Raw genomic sequence first — 13,077 nt, forward strand, 5'->3', positions numbered from 1 at the left:
TATTGAGTTCCCATGGATTAAAACTGTGTTATTTAATTGAAATTATTTTTGTGCCAATAAAAGCTCACATTTCCTCAGTGACACGTGGAGTCTGTTTATTTTCTTTTTTCTTTGGAAAAGGTGTTTACCTGAATGCAATTCTAATGCATATAACCTTTTCTGTGACCTCCCACCCCTTTGTCTTCCCTCCAGTCCATTTGATTATATCCCCAGTGGTGTCAACGTGGTTAGGTTCAGCTTCACAGCTGGAGAAAGGTCAGAGCTACCAAGAGGTCTGGAGCCCAGGGCCTACCAGTCTCAGTTCAGCTTTCTTCTTTCTCTCTCTCACCTCACATAACCTTCTACCTCACTATTCTGAGGGTGAATTCTAGTTACTTTTCTAATATCATGTGCAATTATAATAGTATGTTACTAAATATATTCACTCTGAGGTTATTAAATTCTCGTATGATCCTGCTTCCACTACAAGTCCTGCAGTTCCAAGAATAGCATGTGACTACCTTTTTAAAACAGTATCCCTCCCTGATGGCCCCATTTTATTCTTTTCTTGGCAGTCACCCAAAAGAAAAAAGTTACTTAGAGAATTTTTTTGAGCAATTCTCTTGCAGAATGACTGCAAATTTCAATATATTTGGAAATTAAAATCAGCTATTACCAAGAAAGTCCCCTCTTGGAATGATCCCAATCAATGTTTTTTAGCTATCATCTTTAAAAGTTGAGGTTATTTTTGTCTTCATAATTAACAGTCATAAAAACTAGAAATATCAATAGTTCATGGCAGATAAATAATGCAATACTGTTTGGACTGACAGATTATCTCCTGGAAAGCTTTCATTGGCTTTTCATTTTCTACTAAAGAGTTCAGCCACTTCGCCTGTTCTTCAAGCCTCTTTACAAATATGGATCTAACTTTCTATTAGTAGTTCCACCTGCTCTCTCTGAATCCTATGCTCTGTCTTCATTGGGACCTCTCAGGCTAGAACCCCTGAGTCACTGAATGGCAGGGGTGGGAGGTGATAAAGATTATTATTATTATTATTATTATTATTATTATTATTATTTTTACCAAACTCTAGCCAGGTTCCTCCATGCCCCAGCTTTGGCCTGCCTATATAGACTTGAACAAACACTAGAGTCCCTTAAAGGGCCTGCCTGCAAAAATACCAGGCTGCCAAAATAATTGAGTGTTTGTTGCAGCCAAAATCTGAAGATGGGTCCTTGTCTCCACACCTCTGTGGGAGGGTAGGAACCTAAATTAGATAACCGCCAGGGAGCAAAGCTAGTTACTTTTCTAATATCATGTGCAATTATAATAGTATGTTACTAAATACTATTATAATTGCACATGATATTACAATAAGATGGGTTTTACATGAACCTATACCCTGAGTCTTCTGAGCTCCCACTTGGCCTTACTCACTGTTTCTCCCATTAAAATATCCAGTGATCTATGTATAAATCAAAATTGAGTCATCTGTTCTGAACTCTTCTATATTGTCATAGTATAGTATTGATTAAAATCTGTCCTTAACATGTTAGAGTCTGGCTTTGTTTATCTTTGATAAGCACTCCTCTATAGGGTTATCCAATCCATATTTGATGTTGTATGAGCAGAAAGTAAATCTTTGTTTCAAATCTTAGAGGTTCTTAGTTTACTAGTTACGTTAGCATAAACTGTCCTACCAGCTACACTAATAAGAGAGAAACATACAAATTGACTGTACCTCTTCTACATCCACAAACCACGCCACTAGCCAATCAGAGCTTATATGCAAATTAACCCAACCAAGATGGCAGTGGCCACAGAGCTGAAGTGAGCAGGAGGCTTAGGTTGCCTCTGATAATAGAGGAAGTCAAGCTTTCTGCCCACTCTGGCTGCCGCTGGCCTCTGCTCAAGGCTACAAAGTTTCAATTATAGAAGATAAATAAATCCCAGATACCTGTTTCCAGCTGGCCCTGGCCTCCACTCAAGGCTACAAATTTTCAATTATATAAGATAAATAAATCCCAGCTATCTGCTTCCAGCCAGCCCTAGCCTCTGCTCAAGGAGGCACTGAAAAAAAGAGAAAAAGAAAAAAAAAAAAGAAGAAAAAAAAAAAAGATAAAAAAGAAAAGAAAAAGGGGCTGGGAGCCTAGATCAGCAGGGGTTGTGGCCAGCCTGAAAACAGCCCTCAGCCCCTCACCCAGGCTGGCAGGCACCCCAGCAGGGACACCCACCCTGGAGGGGGTATGACAAGCCTGAAAACGGCCCTCAGCCACTCATCCAGGCTGGCCATACTCCCAGGTGGGGACCCTCACCCCATGGGGGTGTGGCCGGCCTGCAAATCACCATAGGCCCCTCACCCAGGCTGCCCCATGACCCAGTGGAATGCCTATCCTGATCCAGTACACCCATCAGGGCAAACCAGCTGGCCCCCACCCATGCACCAGGCCTCTAAATATACTAATAAAAGGGTAATATGCTAATTAGACTGGGAGATCTTCTGGACCTTCTTCTGGACAAAGCGATGGGGCTGAGGTTAGAGGCCAAGAGGGGAGGGCAATTGTGGGTAATCAGGCCAGGATGGCAATTGTGAGTGATCAGGAAGTGGGGTCAGGGCTGTTGGGGGTAAGCAGACCAGCAGGGGGGCTGGTTGGGGGTGAGCAGATGTCAATGGGGGTCAGTTGGAGGTGTTTGGGACAGTGGGGGGGCAGTTTGGAGTGAGCAGGCCAGCAAAGAGGTAGCTGGGGGCGAGCAGACCAGTGAGGAGGGGAGGGGGGGCAAACAGGCCAGTGGGGGGAGGGGTAGTTGGGGGTGATTAGGCTGGTGGGGGGGGCAATTGGGGGTGAGCAGGTTGGGGGTCGGGGGCAGGCAGACAGAGTGGTTAGGGGCAATCAGGCAGGCAGGCAGGTGAGTGGTTAGGAGCCAGCAGTCCCAAATTGCAAGAGGGATGTCTGACTGCTGGTTTAGGCCCAAACCCTGTAAACTGGCATTAGGACGTTTTTTGAGGGGTCCCAGATTGGAGAGGGTGTAGGCCAGGCTGAGGGACACTCTCCCGTACCCCATGTACAAATTTCATGCATCCAGCCACTAGTAATTAATAAACTGTTTCCTAAGAAAGCTTTCTTAATTCCTCTACTAGTGAACTAGGTTTACAGTTTTCTAAGAGCCTGGTCAGGCTCATTTCTCCCTTCATAAAGGATTTCAAAATTAGACTTTTTGTGATTATGCAAATGAAGTTATATACACCTGTGTTTGTGTCTGTGGCTTAAAGCATGTTAAATATATGCATATTTTATAGGTTTAATTGTGTCCCCTCCAAACTCATAAGTTAAAACTCTAACCTCCAGAATCTCATATTGTGAATGTATTTGGAGATAGGGCCTTTTAAAGAGGTGACTGTGAAAATAAAGTCATTAGTGTGGACTGTAATTCAATCTGACTGTTGTTTTTATAAGAAGAGAAAATTTGGACACACATAGAAAAGCCAGGGGTTCACATGCACAGAAAAAAGATCACACAAGGACACAGTAAGAAGGCTGCATCTGTAAGCCTAGAGAAGACCCAGAAGAAAAATACGACACATGAGATATACATATAGATATTTTGGGCTCTTTTCAACCTGTCAGATAGCCTGATTGCATAGCATTTGACTTTGTCATAGTTGTTTACAGATTTGGTATTCCATTGTAAGTTTTCTGAGGTCAGAGATTATTCATATCCATTCTCTCAAAGGGACTAGTCAAGTGTGCAGGTGAGGCAATGAATAAGCAAGCACTTGAATGAACAACTGAGGCCTCTACTATCATCAGACCAAGGTGGCCAGATTTATCCTTAGGGCAGTAAGACATAGGACTATAGGTTATTCCCCTAGTATTCTATGAGAGGCTCAGCACACGAAATGCATGTGTGCCTAGGCTTGACTTGTGATCAGGCCATCTTCCCTGGCTGCCAGCAGCTGACCTCTCCTCCCCCCCACCCCTGTTGCCACCCATCCTCTGGTTTCCCACTTGCCATCAGGCGATCAGAGTGTGCCGGCCATGAGGAGGGACTGAGAGGTGGTCAGTGTGCCGCATGGCAACTGGTTGAATGGTTTTTCTGGTCATTCCACTGTTTGGTCAATTTGCATATTACTCTTTTATTTATATAGATCAGTCATATCACTAGCCTACTTAAGTATCTATAATAATAAAAGCATAATGTGCTAATTAGAAAAGAGCTGAGTAACCTTCCAGACATCTTTCCAGATGTCTTTCCAGATGAAGCTGTGGCAGCAGGGGCTAAAGCAGAGAAATGTAAAGGTATTTGGGCAAGCAGGTGAGCAGTAAGGGGCAATCAGGCAGGCAGGCAGGCAAGTGTATAGGGGCAATCAGGCAGGAAGGTGAGTGACTAGGGAAGATCAGGCAGGCAGGCAGGTAGGCAGGCAGAATGGTTAGGAGCCAGTGGTCCTGGATTTTGAGAGGGATGTCTGACTGCCATTTTAGACCCAATCCCAGAGGTCCTGGATTGCAAGAGGGTGTGCAGACCAGGCCAGGCTGAAGTACCCTTCCTAACCCTGTGCACAAATTTCATGCACTGGGCCTCTAGTCTCCAAATGTTTAGTGTTTCTTTCTTTCTTTTTTAAAAAAGATATTGTATTGCTTTTTTTTACAGAGAGAAAGGGAGAGGAATAGAGAGTTAAAAACATAGATGAGGGAGAAATATCAATCAGCTGCCTCCTGCACACCTCCTACTGGGGATGTGCCCACAATCAAGGTACATGCCCTTGACCAGAATCAAACTTAGGACCTTTCAATCTGCAGGCCTACACTCTATCCACTGAGCTAAACCAGCTAGGGCTAGTGTTTCTTAAATTGTTCAAAAGTCTAAATTACTGAACATGGAAAGAAAAACTCTTCAAGATCTGGACCCATCTTCACTCCCCCAACCTTTCCCACTGCTTTTCCCAGAATAGTTGTTTTTCCTCTTTACACAGAAAGCTCAGCTTTTCCTCTACCTTCCTTCCTGCTATTTCCTTGGCTTAGAATACTTCTGTAACTTCTTATTTTGGTTGAATCAGACCCATTTTCCCTTGAAACCTCTGCCTATTTCAGCTCTAATTAGTTTTCATTACCCTCAACTTACTATAGATTCCATTATAACAGTACTTAAGATCAAATTGTGTCCCTCTTCATGTAATCTTCCAATTAATTCATGTCATGTGGTCTCAATTAGCTATACTAATAAAAGAGGAAGATGTAAATTGACCATACCTTTGAGATGCCCACCAGCCAATCAGGAATGAGTATGCAAATTAACCCAACAAATATGGCAGGTTAATTTGCATGTGCAGGTGGTGGGGGCTTTCCACACTGACCCAGCTAGCTGCCCCAGGCCTCTGGGCAGTGTGGGAAGGCGGGAAGGTGGCTCGAGGCTGGAGCAAAAGCAGAAATGTGGCTCAGGCCAGAGCAAAGGTAGTGCCAGCAGCCAGAGGAAGGAAGGCCCATTCTTGCATGAATCTTCATGCATCACACCTCTCTCTCTCTCTCTCTCTCTCTCTCTCTCTCTCTCTCTCTCTCTCTATATATATATATATATATATATATATATATATATATATATATATAAAATGTATTGGGGTCAATTCATATATGTAGATATATGATTTGAAAGATGGAGACCTCATCTTTTATTCCTTATATTTCTACTGATACTCTTGGCAAAGTAGTAAGCACTGTGAGAGCCTTCTTAAACTCTAGGAGGAAGAAGAGGTCTTACGAAGAATCTGGTTGACCAAGATAAAATCTGTCAAGTAAGAAAGCTAACTTCATAAAATTCCAAAGAACTGCTTAGACTCACACTATGGTTACTGGATGATATTGAATTGGAATGCAGTGGTCATGTCTCCAAGTTCAGCATACTTTTCAGTGTACTATAGTGTCAGCTAAACATTGTTTCATATTCAAACAATAATTACAGTTTGAATCTGAAAAGCCCTAAAGCACCACATCTGAGATAGAAATAATTTAACCATCCACTGCAGTGTCTTTAATTAAAAAAGACTGAGTCATTCATTTAAATAACGCATAGATGTTCTTAACAATGATAAATCCATATTTGAGAAACAAGAAGTGAAGGAAGATGGCAAACCTGAAACAACAGAATCTCTTAATACTTGAATTAGAAATTAAGTTGGGATAATGGTGTCAGGGAATAAAGGCTGCCGAACAACAGCGCTGTTCAGGTTCTGTGCAGGCGAGTAATAGCATGGCACAGGCCCAGCACAGAAAGGACTCATCCCGTTTAACCTACCTTGGCAAATCTTCTCATTAAGTGAGATAATGCTTCAGGGTTAGGGCATTCCAGTTTCTTAATAATCTCAAAGCTCTGATTAAGCTGAGCAAAGACATCAACCACGGAACAAGAGAAGAGGGCATGATCAGAGGTCTGCTGAAACTGAGGGGAGAAGGTGAAACCATTCCATTAAACACATTAGCAGGACTGTGGAGACTGTCTTCATTGTTTCTCACAAACAACTGAATTTCCTGTATCACGGACCTTCAAATCACGTACTTTCATTTTCCAGTAATAAAGTGCCTATCCGTTTTAAAATTATTCATCTTCTTTTCTGGAAGATATAGTGAAACTAATATCGTGGGGCAGGCTGCTATTAATTCGTCTCTCCATTTCTAAATTGGGGAACTGCTTTTGGCTTGTTTGTTAGTTTGTTTGTTCCTCATTCCTCATAAGTATTAGGATAATTTAGCAAGCAGACTGTGGTTCAAGACTTTCGAATTGCTTCAGAGGCACAGGGAGTGTATCTGCTCATAATTTTGGCATCTTAGAAAAGGTTATAGGACCACAAGGGAGTTTTGTACAAGTCTGTTAAACTTGTAGATTCTGGCCAACTCAGTAAGAATCATGGGGCAAACAGGTGATTTTTTTTTTAATTTTTATTTAAGCAATTTCCTAGGGTCCTGATCAGCCCTTTAAAATTGCTTTAAATTTATTGCGGTCACTAGATGATTAAAATAAACTTTAATAAATAACAACAGTCTAACAATTCACATTAGCTTAAAGATGAGTGTGATGTGACTGAATCTTGACAATAAATAATCTTAAAGTAATTGAAACTCACTCCATCTTTTTTGTCTCTTCCTAGTGCTCCATGAAGAAACTCCATCGACACATCTTCATTTTCATCTAGCCACTGCATGACAAAAGGTTCAAACCACCTAAAAAATTAATATTACAGACTATAAAAATGTCATTTACATTTAACCAGCAGTGAATGCTGCTCTTTTCTGACATGAGAATAATTTAAGACCCCAGATCTCTTCTCATTTTCTTTTTCCAGTTCAGCTTCCTTTAGCTTTACTTCATTAAATACATCCCCCTCTCTTTTACCTTCAATCTCTATCTCCTTCTATATCTCTTTTATTCTACAAAATAAATACTTTTTATTCTTTGCTACATTGCTGTAATATTATTTTGAGTCATTTCCCTTCTATCTGAAGCATGGTTCCTATTATACATTTTTGGTGAGAGTTAGCTGGAAATGAGTTATTTCAGACTCTCAGTTAGGTCAGTGTCTTTATTTTGCTTTATTTTTGAAGGATATTTTTGATACTTGTAGAATTCTAAGTTGACTTTCTCCCTCTGGCACTTAAAATATATCAGAGCATTATATTCTGGGTTTAGTCATTCTCATTGAATAGTCAGCCAAGAGTATAGTAGCTCTGGTAAAGTGTTTTCCCTTTCTTGATCCCCCAATACATTTGAAGATTTTCTTCTTCGTTTTAAGCAGTTTTCTATGATGTACATGTAGGTAGTTTCTTTGAATTTATCCTGCTTAAGATTTACAGGAAATTTTGAACTATGCTTCATGTTTTTAATTGGTTTTTAGAAAATTCATCCCTAGTTACATTTAAAACATTGCTCTGGCATATTTTTTTCTCTCTTCTATTTTTGGGGGGTCCAATTTTTTGTGTATTAGACCTCTATAATTTTATTCACATACACCTTGCACTAAACCACTAACTGAAAACCATTTTTCTATAGAGTTGTCTACTAAAAGGACAAATTTTGTCCTCAAGGGACATATCAAATCATGTACATATCAAATCATGGCACGGGCCATAGTATTTCATGTTACCCTTCCTCCTGAAGCTCTACACAGATTTTTATATCCCCAGTGCCTCACACATGACCTCAAACATTTTTGGGATTTAGTGGAACTGGGTTACCCTTCCCTTCAATGTCCAGTTAAATGTGCAAACACTCTTGGAAGAGTAACACCTCAAGTCAGGCTCACCCCTCACATTTGCAAAGGCAGTAGCACAACTGGATGCCCACATGCTGTAGACCTAATTACTTATGATTTGTAAACTAAGCTAATAAACTGCTGTATAAATGTGTTGTGACCCTAGCTTAGTGGCTCAGTTGGTCATAGCATTGTCCTTGTACACCACAGGGTTGAGAGTTTGGCTCCCAGTCAAAGCACATACCTAGGTTGTGGGTTCGACCCCCAGTCGGGGCACTTTTGGGACACAACCAACCCATGTTTTTCTCCCACAATGATGTTTCTCACTCTCTCTCCTTTCCTCTCTCTCTAAAAAATCAATAAAAATGTATTCTTGGGTGAGGATTAAAAAAAAGTGTTCTATGTTCTAACTCAACAAACTTACAGCACTTTGCACAGTGCCTGGCATATGGAAGACCTCCCTTGATGGAATAAAATAGAATTCTGATAAATATCAATGCAAGTAATACAAGCCTGATTGTGTGATTACAAATGTATTTGATAGAGATATGTTATGAAAATGTTACCTGTTTAATAATGACTCCAGTTTTAATTTCTAACACATTTTTCAGGTTGCATTAAAGAAAAACATCTGATTGTATAGCTCAATATACAGGTTTGGGCAAAAGTAGTGAGGACAAGGAACACAGTTTATTCTTGTGTTGTTATTTATTAATTATTTATTATTGTATTATTTTTTAGAAGAACAACTGTAACCTACTTTTGCTCCACCCTGTACAAGCACCATCACTTTCCCAAGAAAGTCTGAGTTCAAGTGCTTTCACAGAAATTAATCTCATCATGTGAGCCGCATCCTGCCATGTATTTCTTTCTCTTTGAGTTTAAGAGCCAAGTAAGACATGCTTGAAAAACGCAACATAATTCAATTAAATATGGTTCCCAAAGATCTTCGAATCATTTATGTTAATGTTATAATAGACAGGCCTGTATTCAGAAGACAACTACACGAACAGATGTTAGGGCTGCATAATCAGGTGCAATTATGTGGGACTTTGAGTTGAGAAGGAAGTTGGGGTTGAAAATCACTACTTACAAGGAATATTCAGGAATGGCATCCTTGAAGGCAGGAAGTTCTCGCACATATTCATTATAAAACCATTTCACTTTGAAATGCAAATTCATATAATCGGTGCTCTTACATAACCGCTGCTTTTCATGTTCTAGAACAGATAAAATAAAGCATTTAATAAAGTTTGGTTTTCTAGAAATGCTGCTGTGTTCCAATTTACCTTTATTAGTAGTATTTCCAAAAGGAAAAAAAAATCATGTATTTGATATAAACGCAAAGTGAGTTGCTGAAGACAAACCTAAAATTTTACAAAATGTAAAATTCATTATAAATCCTATGCCAATAGGTCAAGAAGTAATGAGATATAACTTGAATGTCTAATGTGCTTTCCTGAAAAAGGTGAGATCTCTGAGTTTTCTTTCTATTTATCTGCAAGCTCTCATATTTTTACTACTTTGGGCCTGATAAGAATACCAGAAAGCATTAAAACTCTAAGCATGAATAAAACATGAATTAAACTGGGAGACATAATCCCCGATTAATACTGGATATGTGAATGAGTGGCTCACATTTATCGCCTGGATATTTCACACTTAAAACACTAAGATAGTTGAAAAGGAGAGGAATATATATCTAATTCTTAAGCCAGATTATTTCTTCTTCATCTTTTAAGTTCAGCTAAAATTATTTTATACCCTGTGATCTTTTTGACATTTCTTGAGCAGATTTTCCTAATATGTGATATTTTTTTTCTCTCTTGTTCAAAAAGTAGAGTTTAAAGCTATATTTTGATCTGGACATAAAGTACTAGGGAATAGAGACAAATAATATTACTGAACATATTTATCTATTTCCCTCAGGTCCCCAATATTAATATCCTGACCAATTGGGGCTTCAAGTGTAGATACAACCAAACCTAAAATATCTGTAACTATATTCAGGCTGAAAGTGTCCTTTGAGAAGCTCTGGTCGAGGTCTGTGAATATCTTTTAATCTAAGGAATTTGACTTACAGTGGAAATATCCTATACCAGTACTTTATATTCCAGAATAAAAATACTAATAAAAAATTATATTGTTATAAACAAACTAGAGGCCTGGTGCACGAGATTCACACATGGGGGATTGGGAGATGCATGGTGAGGAGATCACCTCAGCATGGCCTACACCTTTCACAGCAGTCTGAGGGCCCTCAAATAGGACATCTTTAGTGCTGCTGCAGAGGCGGGAGAGGCCCCCCTGCTATAGCTGTTGCACTTTGCCTGCTGTCGGCCTGGCTTCTAGCTGAGTGGTGCTCCCCCTGTGGGAGCACACTGACCAGCAGGGGGAAGCTCCTGCATTGAGCATCTGCCCCCCTGGTTGTCATAGTGACTGGTTGTTTTGCCATTCAGTTGATTTGCACATTAGCCTTTTATTATATAGGATTGAGGACATTCTTGCCTCTCAAAACCTGACAATAGAGAGATTAAAACCCAAGTGATAAGCAAAAGAAGAAACAATCCCAAATAGAACATTTTCAAATTGTCTAAACAATAATTTTAAAAAAATCTGTACAACTAAGAGAGAGAACACACAGAGAGAAACAAGAGTAGTAAACTAATACCCTAGAACAAACTCCCAAACAAAATTATGAACTGTGTGATATTTTGCTTCCACTCCCTTCAAATTAAATGACACCTTTTCCCCTATCAATGTTGGCTCACCCCCTGTCTTTATCCCTTCTGATTTCTAGTGTCCTTTCACACCTTATGAAGAAACATTTATCTGATAAACTCATAGGTCAGAAATTAACACAATACAACCCTGAAATCCAGATGAGGGAAGTCTCTTGCCCTGGAGCCCAACTTTGAGAGTGTTCTCTATTTTTCACAAATACTCAAAAATTAAATAGTTTCTGGCATCCTCTGTCACTTGGGATCCCATACCTGGTGCTCGTACAGAGCAAGTCAGACTCTCAACATCTGGCCTCGAAACTACCACCACCTGCTCTTACGATTAATGCCCTCTAAGCCCAAGAGAAACACTTTGGTCTGTCTTTTGTTCTCTATCCTAAAAACAGAAAGTGACTGTGAACAAATGCAACCAGATTGCCATTGCTGACAACAGACTCAGGTACCGCTTTGGAGCATGGGAAGGAATTGGAACCATGGAAGCATTTAAGTAAGAAAAGGCAAACTAACTCATCAGGCTCTGCCTCTGAATAGCATAACAAAGCATTATTTTCAAGTATTAACACCCATTTTCTTTGCTCTAATTCATGCATTAGAAGGCACTCATCCAGCAATGGGGCATGCTACAAAGAGGTGTACATGCTGCCGGGAAACAGCTTTAAATATTAAATGATTCATATTACTCTCAAAGTCTGTATGTATATGTATAGCTTCAGATATAACATACATGAAGCCTGATATTTATTCTTTGCTAACTACAATAGATGACTATTGAAGAGTTTGCTTGCTTTTGAAATTTGGATTAAAGAAATTTAATTCATTACATTTTAGCTTTATTCAAGTAATTTACATATACATGTATATGAATAATTACTTGCATTTATCTTCATTTTAATAACACATTTTGAATTTTAATAATTTAGAAGGTAATAGCTTTCTAAAAACTTTATGAACTATACCTAAAAGCACATGGATGTAATTTAAATTTCTAGTATTTCTATTTACAGTTTATTTTGAATTGCATCTTTTTATAAAATACATATTCAAATCATGTCCATTTTGAATACAATACCTTTTTTTTAATCCTTTAAATGTCAAGAATGTGCATAAATTGAGATTGAATGGAAAAAAATAAATGAATCTCAGGAAAAAGGCTAAAAATAGAAAACAGTTCAATAAAAAGGTGTTCTTAGATTTTTTAAAACTGAAAATAAAAGAACAGAAAGGTTATATTTCAGCAATATATTATAATTAATAATTTTGCTGAAATAAAGGTAAATATATTTTTTTCTGAAAGGATATCACATTGATATAAAAGTAAGTTTATGTGTTGAAGTAGAACATTGAATATATCTTATGTAACATTTTATTAGCTTGATTTAGAAATCATAAGCATTTAGGTCTATGGCATTTGGGCCTTCACTTTGCTACTGCCTTTGCAAATGTTAGGAGTGAGCCTGACTTAATGTGTTACCTCTTTCAAGAGTGTTTGCACATTAACTGAATCCTGAAGGGAAGGGAACCCAGTTCCATTGAATACCAAGCATGTTTACTGAGCATCTATCTTGTACCAGGTCATGTGTGAGGTACAGGGGATATAATAATAATGAAGGATTCATAGAGTTTCAGGAGAAAGGGTGACATGTGACAATATGGCATGTGCCATGTGCCAAGATTTGGTATGTACAAGAGATTAGTCTATTGAGGAGATGAATTTAGCCCAACTTTGTGCTTTTAATAAATGATTCAATAGAGAAATGATTTGATGTTAGTGGTTTAGTGCACAAAGTAGAATTTGGTTAAGAGGACACATGTTACATAAAATAAGACTTATAATTTATAAGAGATACTACTTAATATGTATGTGTCTCTTTGTGAAATGATGTAACTGTGCTTTCAATTAAGACCTTGGGCTTTTTCCTCCCTCTCTACTTATGTTTTTACATGTTTTATTATTAGGTTTGAGTGAAGCTTAAATTCACGTTGTGCCTTAAAAGCAAAAGGCTCACCATCCTGGCCAGGTGGCTCAGTTGGTTGGAGCATTACTCATACATCAATAGCTTGCCGGTTTGATTCCTGTTCAGGGCACATCCCAGATTTGGGCACATATAGGGGGC

The 13,077-nt window shown here is 38.9% G+C and overlaps 1 protein-coding gene across 4 annotated transcripts in view; it reads right to left on the reverse strand.

Moving 5' to 3' along the window:
* The window catches only part of UNC13C (unc-13 homolog C), a 503,072-nt gene that overhangs the window by 99,101 nt on the left and 390,894 nt on the right, over window positions 1-13,077 (reverse strand). For all 4 annotated transcript variants that reach the window (XM_045582381.1, XM_036441424.2, XM_036441415.2 and 1 more), the window contains 3 exons: window positions 9,316-9,442; window positions 7,098-7,194; window positions 6,272-6,415 (listed from right to left, as the gene is read on the reverse strand). In XM_045582381.1, coding sequence (XP_045438337.1) covers window positions 6,272-6,415; window positions 7,098-7,194; window positions 9,316-9,442 — 368 coding nt within the window. The remainder of the gene's footprint in view (window positions 1-6,271; window positions 6,416-7,097; window positions 7,195-9,315; window positions 9,443-13,077) is intronic.

Source organism: Pipistrellus kuhlii, unplaced genomic scaffold (genome assembly GCF_014108245.1).
Source record: "Pipistrellus kuhlii isolate mPipKuh1 unplaced genomic scaffold, mPipKuh1.p scaffold_m20_p_1, whole genome shotgun sequence".
NCBI classification, from domain to species: domain Eukaryota; kingdom Metazoa; phylum Chordata; class Mammalia; order Chiroptera; family Vespertilionidae; genus Pipistrellus; species Pipistrellus kuhlii.